The 25,562-nt window shown below is 38.0% G+C and overlaps 1 protein-coding gene across 1 annotated transcript; it reads left to right on the top strand.

Moving 5' to 3' along the window:
- Nucleotides 1-627: 627 nt before the first annotated feature.
- Nucleotides 628-25,136, top strand: LOC125282109 (ankyrin repeat domain-containing protein 7-like). The gene is made up of 11 exons (XM_057304647.1): nt 628-1,034; nt 2,890-3,004; nt 3,162-3,335; nt 5,360-5,466; nt 6,956-7,096; nt 8,743-8,813; nt 17,442-17,475; nt 20,290-20,353; nt 23,521-23,578; nt 23,686-23,858; nt 25,080-25,136. Exons 1-11 carry the CDS (start codon nt 790-792, stop codon nt 25,134-25,136), a joined length of 1,239 nt encoding a protein of 412 aa, XP_057160630.1. The 5' UTR covers nt 628-789.
- Nucleotides 25,137-25,562: the final 426 nt, after the last annotated feature.

Here is a 25,562-nt window from a genome sequence, read left to right as displayed (position 1 = left end):
TTGCACTTGATGATACATATTGCTGAAGTCTCTGACCATGAAAACAGATTTCTTTCTTTCCTTTTTTTTTTTTTTTAATGATTTTACTTATTTGACAGAGAGAGAGAGCACAAGCAGGCGGAGCACCAGGCAGAGAGGGAGAAGGAGAAGCAGGGCCCCACTGCACCGCGAGCCCAACAGGGCCTTGATCCCACGACCCTGGGTTCATGCACAGGGAAGGCAGACGCCCAACCAGCTGAGCCACCCAGGAGCCCCTGAAAATGCCTATTGCTGCATCTGCTCAACTCCCTGGAGACCAGCTGGCGCCCAGAAGGACAGGGAAGAGGAGTAAACTGAGGGAGAGTTTGTTTTAGGAAGTTTTCTGGGGGATGAAGCATTCAGCATCCTGAAGATCCATGCACTCTAGCCCCAGTAGTATACAAAGACTGCTTTTCCACACTGGCGAGTCTAACTTCTGCAAAGGTGCAGAAACGCTCAGCCAGCTCCCACCAGCATTTGAAGGGACCCCAGCCCGGCTCCCAGGTAATCGCTGGGAGTTGAGAGGCTTGGGCCTCGCACATGCGCTTTGGGCACTCTTGGCTGCTGGCGCTTTGTGTGCTCACGGAGAGACAACTGCCTCTGAAGTGCGCAAGCGCGTTTGTGTTTGGCGCCATTGCTTGGTTACGCTCAAGGGTAACAACCCGGAGCTTTGCTACTGTGATGTAATGGTGAGGTCAGTTTGCCTATCTCTACAGCTAGTGTTGGGTTGTAGAGGTAGTGAAAAGCCGAGCATTTGCGAAGTGCAAAAAAATGAAGAAGCTTTTTAGCTTTGGGGATAAGTCGTCCCTGCCCGTTACCAGCTCCCTGAGGGACGGCTTCGGCCTCCTCAGGCGGGAGAAAAGAACTGTGGCCCGCAGCTCCCGGGAGGGGTACACCATCCGGGACAAAGACCTTAGAAACATTCATAGAGCTGCCTGCCTGGGCGACGTAGAGAAAGTGCATCATCTTGCTGTGGTCAAGAAAAACAGCATAAACTCTCGAGATAAAATGCACAGGTAATAGGGACTTGGAGGCCGGCGGCCCAAGACCGCGGGGAGGAGGTGGGGCGGGCCGCGAGAATGCGCACCTTCCGGGGCCCAGCCTGCGGAGCCGAGCCCTCCTGTCACCGAGGGCGCTTGGCCTCTTTGCTCCGGAGGCCCGGCACCATGGGCTCTAGCGCCCAGGCTGTCTGAGCAACAAACAAAAGCTTCAGCTGCCTTTGGACCCACTCATAATTCCCCGCATGGTCCACTTTACAGACAGTTTTGGCGTGATTTAACCAAAGTTCAGTAGTAACAAACAGAAATTAAGTGTGTATTTTACTTTTAGTGGACGTCTTTTTATACAATGATGTTGTAAAAAAAGATCTATTCCATAATAGATCATGACCTGAGCCAAAACCATGAGTCGGAAACTCAGGGAACTGAGCCACCCAGGTGCCCCTAAGATGAGAAATTTTAAATCGAAGTATTAGGACTCAATCTCAATTGAAGCTGTGCCTCCTTCCTTTCAAACGAAAACATTTCTGAAGATAGGAAATTGTAGAAATTAACCTTTAACTTCCCTTTTGATATTTATAATAGTATTAAATACTCATATTGGTAATTGATAATACTTGATTTTCATACGATCTATAAATCTAAATATTTTTTTTAAAGATTTTATTTATTTATTTGACAGAGATAGAGACAGCCAGCGAGAGAGGGGACACAAGCAGGGGGAGTGGGAGAGGAAGAAGCAGGCTCATAGCGGAGGAGCCTGATGTGGGGCTCGATCCCATAACGCCGCGATCACGCCCTAAGCCGAAGGCAGATGCTTAACCGCTGTGCCACCCAGGCGACCCTGTAAATCTAAATATTTAATAAAATGAGTTGTCGCTGTTTATTTGAATCCTGAGTTTCCTTTGGCTGAAAGTTTATTAAAAATCAGAGTAAGAATTAGTTTTAAAAAATCATTATTTTAGTCCTCTTTTCCCGTAATGCTTTCAAGAACTAAAATTCCTTTAAATGCCAACCATATGACTAGAACTGCAACAGACCTCTTGTATATATCATTATTTCATTTAATGTAAGGCACCATAGATTGTATGATGCCCCACTATTTTGTGTACCAATAAGAAATTTTAAAAAATTCTGCCATTTATACTTGTAAGACATTTTGAATTATAAATTGCATTCTAATGTCAGAGATATTAAAAGGTGACAGAATGAGCCTCTTAGAATCACTGAACTATAGTATTCTTGGGAATCCTTAAAACGTATCTGCAAAGTAGGCATAATTGTATCACTTTACCTAATTGGAGTGTTGTCTTTGTATAGTAGTAGTACTGATAATAGTTATCATAATATTATGTAACAATTTTTGAGATGCTATTTGTGGTAGGAACTGTTCTAAACACTTTGCATAGATGAGATTACTACTCTTTATTTTATTTATTTATTATTATTATTTTTTAGTAATCTCTATCCCCAACATGGGGCTTGAATTCAGGATCCTCAAGATCAAGAGTCACATGATCTTCAGACTGAGCAGGGCAGGGAACCTGAGATAACTGTCTTTATCCCCATTTTGTTGATGAGGAAATTGAGGATAAGGCTAAGCGACAACTATGAAGTGACAGAGTTAAAGTAGGATTCAAACCCAAGTTGAGCTGAATCCTGAGGTCATGTTCCACCTAATCAGAGAGGCTGCTCTTTTATTAGTGTAGTGAATGATCACTAATAAATATTGTCCTTTCTTCAAAAGAAAACTAAGTCTTTGTTTTGGAGTCATAGGAATAAGATGCTATTTCACGTTTACAATTACATGAATTAATTGCATGCTTTGAAATAGTGCACTGTAATTTCCTAAAAAGTTCTTTCACTTTCATAGGACTGCTCTCCATTTGGCCTGTGCCACTGGCCATCCAGATGTGGTGAGTTTTCTAGCAGACAGGAATTGCCAGCTTAACCTCTATGATCAAGAAGCTAGGACCCCGCTAATGAAGGTATATTGTAGCCGCTGTGTCTGCCTGAGATGGATTTGATTTAATTACTTAGAATGAAAATGTATTGCATTTAAACATAACTAATTGGTGAAACTTGTGGCATGTTTACTTTAAATTCTCAGAGTTTACACTCTCTTTATTGGTATAATACTGACAGGCCGTGCAGTGCCAAGAGGAGAGCTGTGTAACCATCCTTTTAGAACATGGCGCTGATCCAAATTGTATGGACTATAATGGCAATACTGCTCTCCACTATGCTGCTGCTGGTCAGAATGTCTCAATAGTAGAGAAGCTGCTCTCATACGATGTAGATATTGAAGGAAGAAACAAGGTACAGATCAACTTTATTTATAAAGTATTTGAAAGTATATATATATGTATATATATAAATTATTTAGCCACATTTTATTTACATATTTATTCATATATATAATATATATACTGAATTCTATACATCAAGTTCTGTCATCATGGAAACAACTCCAAAGCCAGGGCAGGGAGGGCTAGAGAAAGGTAATGCCCACGGAAAGGGCAAAGTTCTGTCTCCCAGCCACCCTTCCACCCCAGAACAAAATCTTCCCATTAGCGCTTGGGAGTGGATGGTGGGCTCAGAGCCCACAAAGGATTGAAGGGCTAGAGGGGAGGGAGGAGATGATGGAGGCTGGGTACTGTGCAGGGGCTTAGGAAATGGGTGCTGCTGGGGATGGGTGGGAGACCGTGCGTGACCCAGCGGGGTAACTTGGGTGAGTGCATGTGGGAGGAGAAAGCAGCAGGTGAAGGTTCTGAAGATGAGAGCAAGGGGATCAGGTCATGACATCCTATAGGGGCATGTCCTTGTGCTCACAGCTACTCTGCCCACCATGTAGCACACTGGGCTCTCCCATTTCAGAGAGTAGCTCCTGCTCAGCCTTGTGTAGCTCCTCAGTGGGGTGGTAGCTGTACATGGGGAGTAGTTGATAACCACGCTTACCAGCCCACCTGCTGTTTCTATGACATGCATTACCTTCTACCACTGCTCTTACAGAAACACTGTTGGTTGACCTAGGTAGGTCAATTTTTCATGTTTGGAAGCTTGAGCATGCCCTGAATGAAAATATTTTGAAATAACTGTCTAAGATTTCACTTTGATGATGTATTTTTTATAAATATTTTATTTCTTTGAGAGAGAGCATGAAGGAGAGAGAAGAAACATGAGTAGGGAGGAAGGGCAGAGGGAGAGGGAGAGGGAGAAGCAGGGGAGCCTGATGCAGGGCTGGATCCCAGGACCCTGGGATCATGACCTGAGCCAAAGGCAGATGCTTCACTGGCTGAGCCACCCAGGTGCCCCAAAGCTCTCTTTTAATTCAGAGTCCATCTCCTTAGTGACCCATTTGGAGCTTTATGTTGACATAAAGAGTGCTTTATGTTGACATCTGGGATCCTGATACCATTGACAGAAGAGAATCAAGCACATTTGTATAACCTGGAGAAAACCTTCACCTTTATTGAAAAGCTCTCAAAACTATATCCCTCAAACTCTAATTTCTCAAATGTTAATGTTTGCCACAAAAAAGTATTGTCAAATGGGGATAAGCAAACTTAAATGGATTTCTTTTGCGGTAGGTATGTAGTGCAGTTTTGTAGTATTTCTCAAACATAGATGATCATTGAATCTTTCTATTGGGGCACAGTACTTACCTTCCAGCAAAGAATATGTTCTTTGGAATATAATTTAAGGAACACTACTCCAGAGATAATCATTTAGGTTGTTAACTCAATAAAAATACTTAAAACATTTACTGCTATGTTGTAGAGTTTGGAGATACAGAGATAAAAAATAATCCCTTTCCTCAAGAAGCTCTTGGTTTAGATGGGGTGCGATAAAATAACTAGAGTATACCATGAGAAATACTGTGATAGAAGCCAAGATTCTTGGAACCAGTCAATGTTTGAAGTGAGTTTTGGAGAATGACTGCAGTGAAGCTGTTGAAGGGGTGGAGGAGGACTACTTAATTTAATTTATTTTAGTTTTTAAAGAGTATTTTATTTATTTCTTTGAGGGAGAGAGTGGGAGAGAGAGCACGAGCAGAGGGGTGGGTAGAGAGAGAGGAAGAAGCCTGACTTGGGGTTGGATCCCAGGACCTTGGGATCATGACCTGAGCCGACCTGAGCCCAAGGCAGATGCTTAACCAACTGAGCCACCCAGGCCCCCTGAGAAGGGGTATTTTAACGAGAAGACGGAGCTGTTGAAAGCACAGGGGGTGAGAGTACTTTCCAAGTTATATGTTTAAGTTTAGAGGATCCTTTATAAGTTTTAAAATTCAGTATGGAAATACGTACTTTTGTAAAGTATAAATTGCTTTTGCACGTTTACAGGAAGACCTCACACCATTTTTAGTTGCTGTAGCTGGAAACAAACAGCAAGTAGTAGAGTTTTTAATGGAAAGAGGAGCAAATATACATGCAATTGATATATATAACAGGTACAGTAGTTTTGGTTTTTTTTTTTTAAACTGTATATTGTTCTAGAGTGGTAACAATTACTCAAGTCAGAAAGATTAACTTAATAAGAAGAGGATTAATTTATAATTATATAGTGAAAATGTCAACATGACATTAGTTAGGCATAAAGCAATTATTCTGTTGGGGCAACATGAAGAACAGTATATGGCAGAATTTATATTCCTTCATATTATTAACTGATGTCATTTGCAGCCTTTTTTTTTGGTATGATTTTATATTAGCTAAAAGGGTTTCATATTAGTTTTACTAGCTTTATAAAGTGTGGACGCCTAACTTTTCTTTTACTTATGACACAATTTTGAACTTTTTAACCCTTTTATAGTATTTTTTGAAACTTCTACTTCATATATATTTTCCTTAAAAGATGCATATTAAACATAAACAGGAGTTGTTTTGTTTGTTGAATGACTCTTTGTTTTAAAATTCTTTTTTTTAAAAAGAATATTGATATTAGATGATCACTGAGTGGTTATTAATTACTATTACCAGATACTATGGGCTCATCATCCTTTTTCATGTTCAGTATATATATATTTTTTGTTTTCGTTGGTAAGGGTAGAAGGACGAACGATAACGTTAATCGAATAGACTTTTCCTTTAATGAGGACAAATCGTAGGTGGGTGATAAAGAGAAAAGAGATGGGCTTTAGACTGACACAGGAGTAGGTTTAATTCCTAGCTTTCCTACTTGCTGGGTGTGTGACTTTGGACACATTACTCATCATCACCAGATACATTTCCTGATATGAAAAGGAGGATAATAATGTATCCTTCAAGGGTGGTTGTGTGTAAATAATATTTTATATAGATAGCATTTAATTTAGTGCCTACCACAGGCTTATCCTAGCATCCATAACTGCAAGCATGACTATTTTGTTACCATTACTATGAACACTGTTATTTTAAGACTGCAGATAGCTTTTTAATTTTTTTATTTTTAAAGATTTTATTTATTTGAGAGAGAGAGAGCATGAGCAGGGGAGGGGCTAGAGCAGGGAGCCAGACTTGGGGCTGTGTCCCAAGACCCTGAGATCTTGCCTGAGCTGAAGGCAGACACTTCAATGACTGAGTCACACAGGCGCCCGCGCAAATAGCTTTTATACGGACCTGACCTCTAGATGACTTAGAAGTTCACTGTATCAGATTGAGAAAGAAATGGGGAATTCTTTCTTAAATCTTCACCTATTCAGACAAGTGACCTCAGCATAGTTTTTTGTTCATCCAAGGACTTTAAAATAGCAACTTCTACCCTACCCGAGTGGGAAAAGAGGCTCCTTTTTTGTCCTTTCATTTTCGCCATGGAGGTAATTTACAGAGGTGAACACTTGAAAATGTTAATGGTTAATTCTGTACTGGCAGGCAAGATATTAACCTGATAAAGTATATCAAATTAGCAGTTTAAATAACTCTTAAGTTCCTAAGGGTGAAGTTATCTCTCTGTCATTTTAGAACAGCCCTCATGCTTGCTGTAACTTATGAATGTACAGATCTATTAGTCAAGCTTCTTCTTCAGAAAGGTATTAATATCTTTTTGGAAGCTGAATGGGGATGGACTGCAGAAGAATATGCTACTGTTAGTGGTTTTAATGTGTAAGTGTTTACATTAAAATGTTATTACTAAACTGAAGTTTCAAATAATTTAACTGTTAGTTCTTACATAACATGAGAGTTCATAGTTTGATTCAGGCACTTTTGGGATGGCACAGAGTTGGCCCACGTCATTTGCCAGAAACCAAGAAACAGGCTAGACTAGTTACAAGTAGCAATGGGTACACAATTCTTTATCTCAGCACTATTGAGACCTTTATCCTTAGGGATCCTAAATGTTCCTGTTTCATTGCAAGTATAACCGTTATGCATGGGGTACAAATAATATTACATCTCTGTTTTTTCTCTTTTCTTTCTTTTTGTAGATTTTATTTATTTATTTGAGAGCGAGCATGGGCGGGGTTGGGACAGAGGGAGAAGCAGATTCCCTGCTGAGCAAGGAGCCTGACTTGGGGCTCGATCCGTGACCTGAGCTGAAGGCAGACGCTTAACTCACTGAGCCACCCAGGTACCCCAGCATCTTTGTTTTTTCTAACTAATTACATGGGTCTTGAGATGTTCAGTGTAGTAGAAAACCCTATACTTTCCCTTGAGGGCTATCTCCTATACTCCCCCCTTGAATTTTCCGAGAACCTAAGGAGTTCCCTGAGACCAAAGAGACCATCCTCTTTCACAGGTCGTTTGGAGGGAAAAAAGGACATTATTATCCTTCCCTTGTTTCCTCTGAGTCTATGGCTGCAGCATTGCTATTGAAACTGATTCTGCAGTCGGGCCAGGATTGACCTTTGCTCCCAGCAAGGGCATGATCCACATTCCTCAGTGTTCATGGTGATCCACAGTTAGACTTCAAAGTTCCGACTTTTTTTAGTTTACTACGTGTGCTTATATGCTCAGCTGCTGTTCCAAAGCACCAGCAACCTGTTCTGGCAGCTGAGCCTCCTGGCTTTAGCCACACACACCCTTCCCTTCACACCCCAAAACCTTAACATGAAGCCCATATGTTAGCCCAGACCTTCATGATGAATTACCCTTTGAGGATTTTGCTTGTCTTTTCCGCTAGCAGATGATAGTCGGGACCATTCGAAGCTGTGAAAGAGGTTCAAATAATGCTGCAGGTAGAGACTGGACTTTCCTTTCTCCTTTGTTACTAGACCTATATCCCAAGCCTGCTTTATACCCTGTGGAGTGCCTTTTCTTACTAGGTGATGAAAGGTCTCATGTTGCCCTTTCCAGAGTAGCGGGCATCACCTTTCCCGAGAGGCCATGTTTTGGGTATAATATTTCATTAAATCCTCTTAACAACTTCGTAAGTAAGGCAGCAAGATGCCTGTTTTACAGAGGAAGACTTTGAGCCAAAGAGAAGTGGCTTGTCCTAGAACAAATAACTGTTGGTTATAGAGTTAGGACTTCTGAATTCAAGACATTCCATTATGGCAAGCTGACTCTAATTTACTAAGCCATAATGCCCTCACCTCATGACCGGTTCACCTTACTTGTTTTTCTCCTTTAATTACATGGTTGATAAAAAGTTTATAGAACTTACAAATTTGAAGTATATGGGGTAATTTAAGCTTTGATATTAGCTCTGATATTATTTGAAATACTCATGAATATGATATATGTGGTAAATGGTTCTCATATCAGTATTAAAATAGTAACATTGCTTATCACCCTTTTTTTATACGTAGCATTCGCCAGCTAATTGCCGAACATAGAGAAGCAATAAGACCTAAAAATTGTTCGCAAAACAGCAACCCAGGTAAGACTTTTCAGAGTGAATTACTTTTGGTGGTCCTAACATAGATGAAATCAGAGTAAGGAAGTTTTGATAATGAAAGAGCAATGGAAAACAAGGAAACAAACCAACCCAATGTATAAATTGCATATGTATTTTATTTATTTATTAACGATTTTATTTATTTACTTGACAGAGAACACAAGCAGGGGCAGTGGCAGGCAGAGGGAGGGGGAGAAGCAGGTAACTCACTGAGCAGGGAGCCTGATGTGGGGCTTGATCCTAGGGTCGGGGGAAGCTTAACCAACTGAGCCACCCAGGCGCCCCAATTTTTTTTTCATTCTTAATAGTCTAGTATTCAGAATTATTTAAGAAGTTAATTGTAGGTATTACTGTCATGAACGATGGAAAGAAATCAGAGTGAGAGACAAACCATGAGAGAGACTGGACTCTGGAAATCAAACTGAGGCCTAAAGAAGGAAGGGGGGTGGGCGGATGGGGTAACTGGGTAATGAGTATTAAGGAGGGCTTGTGTAGTGATGAGCACTGGGTGTTACACACAAATAATGAATCGCTGAACACTGCATCAAAAGCTTATGATGTACTGTAAGCTGGCTAACTGGACAGAATAAAAAAACATAAAGTACCTCAATGTGAACAACAACAACAAAAGTCAATTGTAGGTAATTTAAAATATGAGGCAGTATTGTCTGAAAAGAAATTCATTATTTTAGTTATGACCCCTAAAATCCCATATGATATCTTTGTGTAAATAAGAAAAAGAGATTTTTAAGTTAGTATGTTTTATCTTTCCTCTATAAGCATATTATAACAAATCGAACTTGTTATGAAAATGGATGTTTTAATTTTTACAAGTAGAATGCATTGAGTAAATATTATGACCTAGTGATTTGTCTCATTAAAAAAGGAGCTATCCTTCAAACTGGGGACTCCACAGTACCATCCTGGTACTGTAACAAATGGCAAACAATAAAAACTGCAAAACTTAGCTAGTGTGTAGCAATACCAATGAGACTGTTTTTGTGTGGGTGTGTGTGTTTTTAAGGTAACTGTCTATGGTACAGAAGTCAGAAAAGATATGCCTTGTCGAGAAGCATAGGTTGTTTTACGTATTGTTGTGTCAACAAGATCTCACCATTAACAACTTCATTTCTCAGGAGTGAAACAGAATGAGACTTCATTAGAAGTCTTCATTAGACTAAAGAACAGACTTCATTAGAACAATGTTTTCTGCTGTTTGTTGCATAATTGTCACGATACCGTAATTTTGTTAGAATAAGATACTCTGTTGCCATTAGTCAAAACATTAGCATAATAAATATTCAAATGGGGCAACTGAGGCTCAACGGATTATAATAAAAGCACAAAAATGGTTCGCAATAACTAAAATGCTACCATTGCTCCCTGGGTGTGTCACCTAGTGCATTGTACAATCTGAAACGTATGAAGAAATCTTTAACTTAGTAGCCTTTTGTTAAAGAAATTCTGTAGGTTGGTTTGGTTTTGCAATTTACTCATTTTCATTTGTTCACTTAACAAATAGCTATCAAGTGTCTTTTAGCTCCTAAGTGTTATTCCGATGTTGTAGAATACAAACATTCAAAAAACACACTCCCCGCCCTCCAGGAGTTTGTTATTACCGTTGTAATTTTTATTATTTACTTTATTCAGCGCTTACTATGTGCCAGAGTCCCCTAGTGCTTATAATTATCATTGTTATTTTTTTAGTGCTATTTAATATGTTCCAGATACTGTAAGTCCACATGAGGAATTAGAGTTTTAGGAGAGTGGGTCGAATTTAAGGTAAGTATGCAGACTGAGTAGTAAGTTTGCCAGGTAAAGAGGCAGAAAGACGATGTTTGGCAGGAGGAACATCCGTCAAGATTACGTGTTTTGCCGAGGGAACAGCAGTGCAAAGGCTAAGATGTACGAGTGAACTTTGGAAGATTTATGAGCAGTTCAGTTTTGCTGGTATTAAAAGTGTGCTATGGGAATGGTTGGAATGAGGTGAATACTTAGCTAAGGCAAGCTTATGAAAGTTTTTGGTACTATGGAAAGGAGTAGATCTTACCCTTTAGACCTTGGGAAATTAGGTAGAATGCTCTTAGCTGCAAATAGTAGGTGACTTGTAATAGTGACTAAAATGGGGCACCTGGGTGGCTTAGTCAGTTAAACGTCGACTCTTGGTTTTAGCTCAGGTCACAATCTCATGGGTCATGAGATCAAGCCCCACATCCCGTTGGGCTCTGTGCCCAGCATGGAGACTGCTTGAAGATTCTCTTCCTCTGCCCTTCCCCCATTTGTGCACTCTCTCTTGCACGCTCTCTCTCTCTTTCTCTCTCTACTCAAATAAATAAATAAATCTAAAAAAACTGAAACAAAACAGTGACTAAAAAAAAATAGGAACCAGAGTTGTTTTGATGATGTAGTGATGTCATCAGGATCCCAGTTGTGTCTTTTTCAGCTTTGAGGTTGGCAGTATTTTGTGTCTCCTTTTCTGATTGGCTAATTAGCAACAGCTCCAGGCATAGTCTCACATGAGAATATCCATGGACTGGAAGGACTGTTTTCCTTTATATGTTTCTTTTAAACAGGAAGAGAACTCAGAGGCTTGCAGTAAATTTCCTCTAACATGTTATAGGCTAGATTATATCACATGCTTGTTCCTAAACCAGTCACTGGTAAATCAGGTATTGTGAGTAGCTTAGACTAATCATTTCTCCTTTTGAAGCAGGGGTGAGGCCACGTTCTTTGTGTATGGGGACAATAAATATCCAGATAAAGTTGTGGTTCTCCAGCAAGAATGAAGAATATGGAATGGCTATTGGGGAGGGAGCCAGTGGTATTTGATGCAGGGATTCATTGGAGAATTTGAAGCAGAAGGCTAATAAGATTGGATTTGAATTAGGGCATAAAATAGGGATCAGCAGGCGTTTTCTATAAAGGGCCGGAGAGTGAATATTTTAGGCCGTGTGGTTTCTCAACTACATTTACCATTGTAGTATGAAAGCAGCCATAGCAATATGTAGGTGAGTAGATGTGACTGTGCTCCAATAAAACTTTATTTACAGCACGAGATGGCCGGTCAGACTTGGCCTGTGGTGGTAGTTTGCTGGACCCTCATGTGGAGGATAGATTGAGAGGAACCATGTAAAAGGATTTGAAGACAAGGGAAGCTTATATTTCCTTAGCCTAGTATCAGTCCAGTATGAAATTTTCACCCTACTATACTGAAAAAGTCAGGAGGCTCAGTTTATTCAATTTAAAATGTAGTTCTTTTTCTAGGCTTTATGTCTTTCTCAATTTTTTTATTAAACATATTTTTAAAGATTTCATTTATTTATTTGAGAGAGAGAAGAGAGCACAAGTGGTGCAGATGGGGAGAGGGAGAGGGAGAAGTAGATTACCTGCTGAGCAGGGAACCCGATGCAGGGCTCGATCCCAGGACCCTGAGACCATGACCTGGGGTGAAGGCAGACACTTAACTGATTGAGCCACCCAGGTGCCAGCTTTCTAAATTCGTTTTGCTTAAAAAATTTTTGTTCATTTAAGAAATAACAATAATATTTGGTGGCCTTTTTTTTTTTGCCTCTGGCAGGGGAAATATAAAGCAGAGACAGAAAAGAGGTATAGTTAATACAATTTCATGATTCTTGAATGTGGAAAGTTAGGGGAGAGAGGAAATCTAAGAAGATTCATACGTTTCTACATTGTACACTAACATTTAAATTGGACATGAAGAATGAGTAGGACTTTATTGGATGAAGAGAGGAGAGCAGTGGGAATAGGGAAGACCAGGTTTTTGTCTATATGTTCAATTTGATGGAATATCCATGGAGCATATTTTCAGGAATTGGATAATGGAATACTAGGAGTTTCTAGCTGGAGATAGAGCTTCAAGGTTGGAGGTGCGGATTTGAAATAATCTGATTAGAATTATTAGGGAAAGTCATAGCTTGGGCCAAGATTGAGCTTGTCCATGATGGAGAACATACAGAATGAGGAGAAGGCCAGTGAACAAACCCTGGGAATACCAATATTATCAGGGGTGGACGGAGGAGTAGGAGTTGGTAGCGAAGACTGCGGAGTGGCTGGGGACACCTAGGAGAGGAATTAGGGGAAGTGATGTTGAAAAAATTAAAAAAAAAAAAAAAGAATTTCAAGGAGGACTATTAATTGTATCAAATAAAATTACTGAAAAGAAAGTTGGATTTAACTTTTAAAAGCTCTTTGGTGGTAGCCTTTTCAAAACAACAATTTTTGAGTTGTAAGGTCTATTGTTTACATGATTGGTACTTTCTGTGTCCAAATATGGAAAAATAACACATCAAGTAAGGTCCTACCTGACTTTTTTGTTAGTATCTACCCAGACAGGGTCAAGGGAAAATGGTCTAGACTGGTGAGTAGACTTGCCAACATTTTCCTATAATTGTCAAAACCAAAGAGTCAAGGGTGACGAAAAGTGTTGTCTTTCTTACCTGTTTCTTGTGGAGATACTGGAGTTTTTCCTCAAGTCCTTGATATGCTCTTGGGATGAATACTAAAACAAGAATCTGGGAGCAACAGGCAGGAAGCCACTGTCAGGCCCTATCTCTGATATGGAATCTTGATGCATCTGTATTTTGGCAGTTTTAAATTTTGGTCAGAAATAGTTTACAGACCAGCAGTTTGGAGAAACTGACCTCTTTTAAATATTTTATTGCAGAATACTGGTATAATACCAAGGAGAAAATACAAGGTGATATGCCGAATATATTAGTTCTCACTAGTTCAGAAATTCTGTGTCAGTAAAAAAAGTCATACCTGACTATTTTTGTTAGTGATGTCTCTCTTGATCCTCTTCTCATTTGCCTTCTTCTAATATCTCCACTTTTATGGGTCCTTTCTGAGTTTCATCTCTAAAGAAAGCGCTAGGGAAAATTGTGTTGAAATCTATCACTATTAGAACACATTTCTACCATATGTATGTTTGACATATGTGTGTATTTCCTTCTAAGGTAATGGGCTACCTAATCTAAAGTGTATCTCATATTTTCTTTTTTTTTTTTTTAAAGATTTTATTTATTTATTCATTTGACAGAGATAGAGACAGCCAGCAGGAGAGGGAACACAAGCAGGGGGAGTGGGAGAGGAAGAAGCAGGCTCATAGCGGAGGAGCCTGATGTGGGGCTCGATCCCATAACGCCGGGATCACGCCCTGAGCCGAAGGCAGACGCTTAACCGCTGTGCCACCTAGGCGCCCCTCATATTTTCTTAGTTTCTTATGCTCAACTTCTTTGTACATGTACCACAGTGACAGAGCTAGTGATGATGGTCTGCCAGGATTGAAAATATTTTCTGGATTGTCAGATAGAAATTTTTATCTGATACGCTTTTAATGTGACATGCTTTTCTATTTTTTTTTCAGAAATTGGTAAACTGTGGCTTAACGACAATATGTGGCCAATTAGATTACCACGTTTTTAGCCATCTATGTATATAAGATAACTCACTTTGATTTCCCCCAAATGAGTCCTATTGGTCTTTAATGATCAGACCCACTCTTTTCAGTGTGGAGTGGATAACATCCTATATTTTGGATGGAGAATTTTTGACTTTTTGACTAGTTTGTTAACAACTGCCTCTAATAGGGGAATTATGTTTTTAATTCTATAAGAAATTAAGAAAAAGATTGGAAACAAAAAAACTATAATCAGTAGTGTGTAATCAGTAGTTATATATTTTTCTATAATTATCCCAGTTACCTTATTGATTCAAACTACCATAAAATGAATTAAGCCCTATTTAGTTGGAGAACATTTATGTGATCTTTTCATTTTTTTACACGAACTTTTTTACTGTAGGATATTTTGATAATCATCAGGATTCTCGTTTTTCCTGATTAAAATAGGATTGTTGCTTGTTTCACATTATTTTCTGACAGCATTATTTCATCCTTTATTCAAATGGATATAGAAATACAGAAATCTCCAAGGCAACTACTAAGAAAAACAGATTGAAGGAAAGGTGTTCTGTGACATGACCTTCTGACTGTAATCATGTATAAAACATCAACCCACATCAAAAGATTTCACATAATGCAGTTGTATTAGAGGCTCCCAAAACGACACCCAGATGTGGTTTTTCACTAGAAGACCTCACAGGTCTCAGCATAGTTGTACTCATGCCTGTGGTTTATTACGGTGAAAGGATACAAAACAAAATCAGCACAGACCAAAGGGGCATGGAGTGAAGTCTAGAGGAAGCCAAGTGCAGGTTTCTATGCGTATGGATGTGCTTCATTCCTCCAGCATCAGATTATGATGACACATGTGAAACGTTGTCTGCCAATACAGGAATCTTAGAGAGACTAAATGAAGTTTTCTTTAAATGACAGTCAGGTAGGCTTCTTTCCCCTAGAATATACCAAAATTCCAGGTTCGCCGAAGGAAATCAAGTATACAGGATAAATCACCTGGTTGGTACCAAGACTTAGGCAGAGCCACTCTTAGCAGTTATGGAATGGTGGGAACCCTGCCCACATCCAGGCTCCCAGATACCAACCAAGGGCCAGCCGTTCAGGTGGGATCTAACGGTGGCTGTCTTTGGCCTGCTGTATGGAATCTTTTCTGCACAGGAATTATAGCCCTGACTTACTTTTTATTCAGATTTTCTTTTAATAGGAAGTAATATGGTGATATAACATGGTACTGATTTCAGGAGCATCATCCATATTAAATTGAAGTGACGGTTACTTTTTTGACTTTTGGTGAATATTTAACAGGTTATTTGTACATAAGTTACTAGGGCAATATTAGGTAATTATAATCTGTTTTTTTATCTGATTAAACTTTCATTATGATTCTCAGATTAAACAATGATTTCTGATTTAAAGTGAGAATAGAAACTTTTAAGTATATAGATAATACAGTTATGTTTCCTATTGTGGTGAATTGCTGTTTATAATTATAAAATATCCATTTTTATTTGTCAGTTATTTTCTTGCCTAAGTATGCAATTCAAATTCTTTGCTTTATGTATTTTCATATAGCAAAGAATTTGGTGGATAATACCCATATTCTGTAACTTTGGTCTTTATCTTGATTTTCAAGGTGGCTGTATCTTGCTTTAATACATGTAATAGCAGGCTCAATGGATACTTTTTTTCCCCCTACAATAAATAGGCCTTCTTTTTTAGAGCATTTTCAAGTTCATAGCAAAACATAGCAGAAAGTACAGAGAGTTTCCATTTACCCCATGTTCCCATACGTGTCTAGCCTGCCCTGTTGTCAACATCCTGTACCACGGTGGTACATTGTTACCTTTACATTAAGTCATCCTTGTCCCCCAAAGTCCATAATTTACATTAGGGCTCAGTCTGGGGTTGTACACCCAATGCACCCATGTGGTGTCACATAGAAGAGTTCCACTGCCTTAAAAGTCCTCCGGGCTGTGCCTATTCATCCCTCCTTTTGTGGCAACCCTTTATTCCTAACTTAAAAAGTTTTAGTTTTTCCAGAATGTGAAAGAGTTGCAATCATACAGTAGGTATCTTCTTGGATGTTTAAAACATTAAAATTCCAGGGGCGCCTGGGTGGCACAGCGGTTAAGCATCTGCCTTTGGCTCAGGGCGTGATCCTGGCATTATGGGATCGAGCCCCACATCAGGCTCCTCCGCTATGAGCCTGCTTCTTCCTCTCCCACTCCCCCTGCTTGTGTTCCCTCTCTCGCTGGTTGTCTCTATCTCAGTCGAATAAATAAATAAAATCTTTAAAAAAAAATTAAAATTCCAGGGTAATTGAATGGAGTGATTCAAGATAGCCTTTGTCCTTTTTTGTTTTGTTTTGTTTTCATCAGTGTAGGATCTGATGACATGTGCCTTACGGACTGAGAAAGTGTGATTTCTGTAGACATTTGTCACATAATGGGGAGGGTTGAGAACAATGACATTATGTACTACTACCTAGCACTAACCATTGGTACCATCCTCGTCTAAGAGGTGAGTCCAGATAGACTCTCTAGCAGTGAAAGTAGGTAGTCTCAAGAGGTTATACTTTATTAAACCAGACACTCAAATCACTAACTCTTTCAAACTCACCTTGCAATTGGAAATAAGGCACAAGAGAGTCTGTTTGCTGTGTTTTGCCATGCTGCAAAGTACCGTGGTACAGACCAAACTTTGTGATGAGGTGTTTCATCGTACACTTAACAGTCTCTGCTGAAGTGCTGGAGAAGTTCTGTTGTGTTACAGCAAAATAAATACAGTCTCTTTTAACTGCTCCCAGTCGTGGAAGTCCAGAAGAATCATGCTATTTAAGTTTGACTTTGTCAGTCTCTGATAATGATTCTGCTGATGATAGCATTTTCTGTCAGTCTCATAGGGTTTGGTTCCAATTATGGTCATTATAAACATTCACTTGCAGGTACCAAATTTTGATAAATACTATTCTTTCTTGCATTTGGTAAATGTAGAGGAGAAAGTAAGATTTCTTAATGCATTAACTGCCTACCAATAGTATGGTTAATATTCCCTCCAGTGTGGTTTCCAGGTGTGGTCCCAAAAATATACCTTTTAACAAATCATCAGTCTTATACTTTTAATCTGTATTTTTCTATTGTTGATTTAAAATGTATTTTGTTATTTTTTTTTAGCGGTGGATGAGAGTTCTGAAGACACGTTAAGCAGGTAGGATTTTTATGGATTTTTAAAAATTATGTGTTGACTGAGGGAATGCAGAGAAAAGCCTTTGTGGAGAGTTGTACTCTGGGCTAGAGACTATATTACGTGCTGGACATTTATTACTTACGTAGTCATTACAATAGCTTCACAAAGTAGCTGTGCTATTATAGCCCTTTTTTTTTTTACTTCAAAGTTTTAATATTTGGCAAACAAAAAAGGTTACTTCTCAAAATGAACAAACCTACAGCTCAAACCTTTCCATTTATTTTGATATAAAAACAGGGGTTACGCATCTTATCAAAATTCTTATTTAATCAATCAATTCACTGAACCTCAAAAATAAAATCACTGTGGATCCAGACATACTCATTGGTCTTCCTTTCCTCAAGCCTCATCAACCCTTAACCTTTTTTTTTTTTAATGATTTTTTATTATATTATGTTAGTCACCATACAGTACATCCCCGGTTTCCAATGTAAAGCTCGATGATTCATTAGTTGCGTATAACACCCAGTGCACCATGCAATACGTGCCCTCCTTACTACCCATCACCGGCCTATCCCATTCCCCCACCCCCCTCCCCTCTGAGGCCCTCAGTTTGTTTCTCATAGTCCATAGTCTCTCATGTTTCATTCCCCCTTCTGATTGCCCCCCCTTTCTTTATCCCTTTCTTCCCCTACTGATCATTCTAGTCTTATGTTCCATAGATGAGAGAAATCATATGATAGTTGTCTTTCTCTGCTTGACTTATTTCACTTAGCATTATCTCCTCCAGTGCCATTCTAGCCATTTTGACAGGTGTAAGGTGATAATTCATTGTGGTTAACTTTTGTACGATTAACTTTCAAACATTTCAGAGAATTCCTTGCTTGTCACTCTTACTTATGGGAACTAAGACTGGGTCTTTACTAGGTATTTCACGTATTCGGAGAGGTGGAGGCAAAACAGAGAACGAAAACCATTTAAAACCAGAGGCCAAAGTTTGAAAGACCTGTACTCTAGCAACTACAAAACATTGGTGACAGAAATTGAAGATGACACAAAGAAGTGGAAAGACATTCTATGCTCATGGATGGGAAGAACATATATCGTTAAAATGTCTACAGTACCCAACGCAATCTGCAGATTTAATGCAATGCCTATTGAAATACCAATGACATTTCTCACAGAACTAGAACAAACAGTCCTAAAATTTGTATGGAACCACTGAAGACCTCGAATAGCCAAAGCAGTATTGAAAAAGAAAAACAAATTGGAGGTATCACAATTGCAGATTTCAAGTGATAGTACAAACCTATCCTAATCCAAACAGTATGGTACTGGCATAAAAACAGAGATATAGATCAGTGGAATAAAACAGAAAACCCAGAACGAAACCCATAAGAATATGGTCAATTAATCCTTGACGAAGCAGGAAAGAATATCCAATGCGGAAAAAGCAGTCTCTTCAACAAATGGTGTTGGGAAAAGTGAACAGCTACATGCAAAAGAATGAAACTGGACAGAAAAATAAACTCAAAAATGGGTTTAAGACCTAAATGTGACACCTGAAATCATAACATACTTGAAGAGCGCACAGGCAATAATCTCTCTGATATTGGCTGTAGCAACATTTTTTTGCTAGTTCTATGTCCTGAGGCAAGAGCAGTAAAAGCAAAAATAAACTTGTCGGACGACATCAAAATCACAAGGTTTTGCACAGTGATGGAATCAATACACAAAATGAAAAGGGAACCTAGAGAATGGGAGAAGATATTTGCAGATGACATATCTGATAAAGGGTTAGTATACAAATATGAAGTACTGATAGAACTCAACACCCAAACGCAACCCTGTTTAAAAATGATCAGAAGACAGGAGCAGACATTTTTCCAAAGAAAACATACAGATGGCCAACAAACACATAGGAAGATGCTTAACATCACTCATCGTCAGGGAAATGCAAATCAAAACTGCAACAAGATACCACCGCACACCCGTCGGAATGGCTAAAATCAAAAACACAAGACAGAGAAGTGTTGGTCAGAAGGCGGAGAAAAAGGAACCCTCTTGGACTGTTGGTGGGAATGCAAACTGGTACAGCCACTGTGGGAAAAAGTATGGCGTTTCCTCAAAAAGCTAAAAATAGAACTACCCTACAATCCAGTGATTGCACTACTGGGTATTTATTCAAAAAATACAAAAATACCAATTCAAAGGGATACATGCAGCCCTATGTTTACTACAGCATTATTTGCAATAGTCAGCCCAAGTGTCCATTGACAGATGAATGGATAAAGAGGAAGTGGTATATATACACAATGGAATATTATTCAGCCATAGAAAAGAATGAAATCTTGCCGTTTATAGTGAAATGAATGGAAGTAGAGAGTATTATGCTAAGCGAAGTAATTCAGAGAAAGTCATAAACCATATGATTTCACTCACGTAGAATTTAAGGAACAATAAAAATGAGCAAAGAAAAAAAAGAGAGACAGACAAACCCAGAAACAGCCTCTTAACTATAGAGAACAAATTGATGGTTGCCAGAGGGGAGATGGGTGGGGGAATGGCTGAAATAGGAGAGAGGGAGTAAGGAATGCCCTTGTCATGAGGAGCCCTGGGTGATGTATGGAATTGCCGAATCATTATATTGTATACACGAAACTAATATAGCACTGCATGTTAATGGTACTGGAATTAAAATAAAAACTTAGTAATAAAAACAGAGGCCAAATTTTAATTATATCAAGAAACTTCTTTCAATAAATAGATAGCTGACCTTTCACTCCATTTTTCTTTTTAATGAACTTGGTTTTGTTGTATATTTTTGCCCTAAAGTCTTTCTGTTTACCGTGGTGCCGATGATGCACGGCCTACATCAGATGATGACTTTAATATCAAGGTAAAGTACTCTTGTGAAATTAATTTTCCTGCTCTGAATTTAGTTTTGTCTATTATTTACTGTTAAAAATTACCAGTGGCCTGCCTGTCATCATTTTATGTTTGTAATGGAAAGTTGGTCAGAATAAACCATTTTACAAAATTATGACAAGTTGAAATCTTTTTTTTTTACTCTGGCAAATAGTGAAGGTGGAGGTTGAAGAAAATGGGCTGGAAAATATATAATGACAGGAAAATTATATTGGGAAAAGCTTTCGCATAATGGTGGAAATATGACATTTGGTCAAGGCTAAGGATTCTTACTGAGTTTTAAATTATCTTAACATGACTGTCTTTCTCTTTGCATCTTTCTTGCTTGCTTGCTTTCTTGCTTTCTCTTATTCTTTCTTTCTTTCTCTTCCTTCCTCTTTCTTTCTTTCTTTCTTTCTTTCTTTCTTTGTTTCTCTAGAAAACATGAATTTTATAATACTAATGCCTAAATGAAATCTTTAGTGGATCCAATTATATATTGCAGATATTTTTTCTTGGACATTTTTTATTTTGCCAGCCTGTAGTGTTATGACAGAAGATTTTTTTTCTCTGTTTCTATCCTTTGTTCTACATTCAGATTAAAATAATATTAGAAATTGTGGAAATTCAGAAATTTAAATTGTTTCTCAACATGTATATTGCAAAGGCATTCCACTGTGCTTTCAAAATGATTCCAAGGAGAGTATAGTTAAAACTCTTTATCTAAGTGAAGAATACATGTTTTGCCTAAAATAATAATCAGCTCTAGAAGCAGATGCTCTTCATACCCATATGGTAAAATGTCCAATTTCAGAAATCTTTTATATTATAGTTTAAAAAATATCTACTTGTAGCCTTTGTATCAGATTCTAAAACTGAAAATCTCACTCATTGTATGTTTATTTAAATATTCATTTGAAAGCCCCTGCATCATTATATGCTGCTGGATGTTAGGAAACATATTGTGCATCTCTTGGAACACCTAGAATAAAGTCTTGCTTGGAAGAGGCAATTTAATATTTTTTGAATGTGAATAAATGAGCAGACAGATGGAATTCTGTATAATGGAATGTTATAAGTATTGTAATGTGTATAATTTGTCATAATTAAATACATAAATTTTAAAAAATATGGCTCAAATTTAGATTCTATTTTCATGTTTAGGCTTTATAAGTGCAAATGAATTATGTTGAGGAAACAAAGAAATAAATAAGAAGGAAGGTTGCAGTGTATTTTTTAGTATCCTCTAATTGTGAGCTTAGAGTTGTAGATGAAAATGCCCAACTATTTTCTTTAACCCCACCTATGTCCCATTAGATATATCCTTTCAAGGAATCCATTTCTCCTTAGAATTCTCATTACCAGTTCTTTCTCCATGTGCAAAGTTGATGTATTAGAAACATTTCTTTTTCTATTTTTTCTCTCTCTGGTAATAATTTATAGCTTTCAGATAGTGACAGATGACCACAAATTGAACAATTTATAGTGAAAAAATTAAATTCTTTACTACAGAAATTATAAAGAAATAATTGTAGAGTGAGAGAAGTCAGTATTATTAGGGATAAACTATGAACAAGAGCCTCTGTCTTATATATATTTATAATTTGTAATATATATTTATAATATGTAATTGAAAAAATTTTAGAGACTTCTGTTTGTTGTATATCCATAATCATACTTACATATTCAGGAAAATTCATATTTTTTCCATATACGTTTTGTACTTACATTTTTCCTTTTTTTCCTTGTCTTAAGCTTGTGCTTGATTGATTGGTCATGTCTTATTGTTTTCCTTTTTGCTTCTTCTCCCCCTGAACTCGTTTTTTTTTTTAATGACTTACCCCTACCCAATTTTTCCTTGCAGAAACATTTCTTTACAGTCTGCTCTTTCAGTCCTTCTCTTTCTGTCTCCATTGTCAATATATTTGGTTATGGCGTTGTGTTGTCTGAGTGTGGTTTTCATTCATGAATCATTGCCCTACACGGTTTATTATTAGTTTTTCACTCTTTTCTGGAAGGAGCTGAATTTAAACAATCATTTGTCTTTAGCATTTTGACAAACAAAACCAACTTAAAGTGTAATTCCAACTTACCTAAATAAGATACTACTAAAAACTAAATTTTAATATTTTCTCCTACAAGAGATATTCGTGCAAATATAAATCATGCAAACACATGTTAAAGTATAAATAATTAATCTAAATTTCTTAATGTTTGGGGTTTTTATCAATAATGCTTTCAATTACCTAGGAACAAAGTTGTGTTTTAGGTTACTTTGGTAAAGAATGTATTTAAAAATATTTAAAATTTCAATTTAATTTACATATACTGTAGGTTTTAGAGGTAGAATTCAGTGATTCATTAGTTGCACACAACACCCAGTGCTCATTAATTCAAGTACCCTCCTTAATGCCCATCACTCCTTATTCCACTCCCTGCCCCCCACTCTGCCTCCCCTCCAGCAACCCTGTTTCTTGCCTATAGTTAAGAGTCTCTTAGGGTCTGCCTACCTCCCTGTTTTCATCTTTTTTTTTTCCTTCCCTTCCCCTATGCTCGCCTGTTTTGTTTCTTAACTTCCACATATGAGTGAAATCGTGGTAGTTGTCTTTCTCTGACTTTTTTCACTTAGCAGAATACCTTCTACTTCCATTCAAGTCATTGCAAATGGCAGGAGTTCGTTCTTTTTGATGGCTGAGTAATATTCCATTGTGTGTATATGCCACATCTTCTTTATCCATTCATCTGCCAGTGGACATCTAGGCTCTTTCCATAGTCTGGCTATTGTGGACTTGCTGCTGTTAACATTGGGGTGCAGGTGCCCCTTCAGATCACTATGTTTGTATCCTTTGGAGAAATACCTAGTAGTGCAGTTGCTGGGTTGTAGGGTAGCTTTAGTTTTAGATGGCTCAGGAAGAAGTTGTATGATAATCAGGGGTAAGGAAAGTAACACTTTGGGACTAGCTATTAAATCTCTCATAATCCTCACCCCATGAGAAAATGTAGGCTAGTAAATGGCAGAACTGTGACTTGAATCTACATTTGAATGATTCCAAAAGCTGTGTTCTTTGTGTAGCGGCGCTCATTTGATAATAGTGACTATTATGATTATTTTACCAAATGTGATACTTGCATTCTTTAAAATTATTACTTTTTTTCTAGAATGTCCCCAAACCAAGCTTAATAAAGCTAATGGCTGCTTGTGAGAAATTCAAGAACTGTAAGCTATTTGAAGACTTGTGTTATTCACTGCTGTTTGTCCACTCTTGTGTTACTCAGTAATTCAAAATTACAGATATTTTCATGCACTCTTTGTTTTTTACTAAGTGGAAACAAAACGTGGCCTTATGACAGTAGGCAGTAACCTTTCACTTACGGACGATAATTCTGATCATAAAGGTGAAGATACAAAAGTGCATGACCTTTTTTGTCCTGCAATTCCATCACCTAGAACTCTTAAAAGGCCTCTCATGCCGTTAGCAGGCCTTCCTGTTACAAAGGTAAGTTGTTTTGTTTTAAACTTTTTTCCCTGATGTTTTTTTTCACATACATCCTCTTGATCCTTATAATGAAAAGAATCTTAGGAAGAAATGGAAGTCCTCAAGATCATAAGAGAACACAGTGTAATAACAACAGGGAGATAAGTACCGGATTGAGATTTATAAAGGTTGGTGGGAGTGAACAATTCTTAGGTATGCCAGTATGGAAGTAAAGAATTAGAAAGCAACTGGCAAGAACAGCTAGATGGAGGTGAAGATGAGGGAGGGGGTGGGGGGAAGAATTCATTTAAGAAGGGCAAGATGAATGGAAAGATTGAAGAGTTGAGAGAGATTATTACAAAAACACAACTGCAGTAGTGGGGCTAAGGGAGAGCAGATAGTCTGTATTATAAAATAGGGTAGAAATTATTTTAAGTGCAAACTAAGAAAACAAAGTCAGGTAATACAAATGCTTAGACTCTTCTGAATGACTTACAGCTGATTTTCAGGAAGCCTGGAAGAAAATTTTATCCCTTTAACTTTAATAAAGTGTGATATCTCATATTTAATTTAGCAAAATCTGTGTTTATAGATAATGCAAAGTGAAATCTGTGTTAGACCTTAATCAGATTTATTATGAATTTTGAATTTTTGGCCATTGTCTTCCTTCTGGTTCCTTTCTGCCTTCCTTTCTTTCTTTTTTTTGAAGATTTTATTTATTTATTTTGTGCGAGAGAGTGAGAGAGAGATATTGAGAGCTGGAGCACACAGAAGCAGGGGGAGGGGCAGAGGGAGAAGCAGACACCCCACTGAGCAGGGAGCCTGATTCAGGACTCGATCCCAGGACCCTGGGATCATGACCTGAGCTGAAGGCAGACGCTTAACCAACTGAGCCACCCAGGTGCCCTTCCTTGTGGTTTCTAATTTAACGTACTGTGTGGTATAATCTTGGCAGGTTTTAGATCTTTTTGAGAATAAAGAGAGGAAATAAGTAAACATTTTATGTAGTCTTTTCATTAATTAAAACGGAAATTTCTGATTATGTAAGTGAGGTTCTTAATCTTTATCTAGCAAATGAAATAAATTTTAAGCTGCAACACTCTTAAAGGAGAAAATTGTTTCTGGATTCTGATTTATTTATTTTTAATTATATCTGCATATAATAGATACATACAAAGACATCAAATGAATGAACTCACAATTTATAAGTTTTTTTCTAATATGAACTATTTGTCATCGTAGAGTCATAAGGAAGGAAAGGTTGCCAACAGAGTGTACAGAATTATTTCTGGAAGATGATTTTTACTTTTTCAAGTATCTCCAATAGTGGATACATTTTATATTATTCCCAGGAAACTTTAGTATTCCTAGTTGTTAATTCTTGGGGGTTTTTTTAGGTTTTAAAAATTTTGAGTAATCTCTATACCCAACACGGGGCTTGAACTCACAACCCTGAGATCAAGAGTCACACACCCTTCCGACTGAGCCAGCCAGGCACGCACGTAGTTGTTAAATTTAACGTGTGAATTCTTTCGAATTTGAAACTCAGAAATACTGGTGATTGGATTTTTTTGGTCCCTTTCTTCTTTCCTCATGTGAATATTGGGCCCTGCTTGATAATCATACATGTATTTGGAGTCTTTAAAACATTCAGCTTGGATGGTCATGATTATTAATTTGTTAGTACTAGGTTCTTTCTCCAGTCCTTAACTACCGTCTTGTATT

This window comes from Ursus arctos, unplaced genomic scaffold (genome assembly GCF_023065955.2).
Source record: "Ursus arctos isolate Adak ecotype North America unplaced genomic scaffold, UrsArc2.0 scaffold_30, whole genome shotgun sequence".
Taxonomy (NCBI): Eukaryota; Metazoa; Chordata; class Mammalia; order Carnivora; family Ursidae; genus Ursus; species Ursus arctos.
This window is presented reverse-complemented; position numbering and strand designations above follow the sequence as displayed.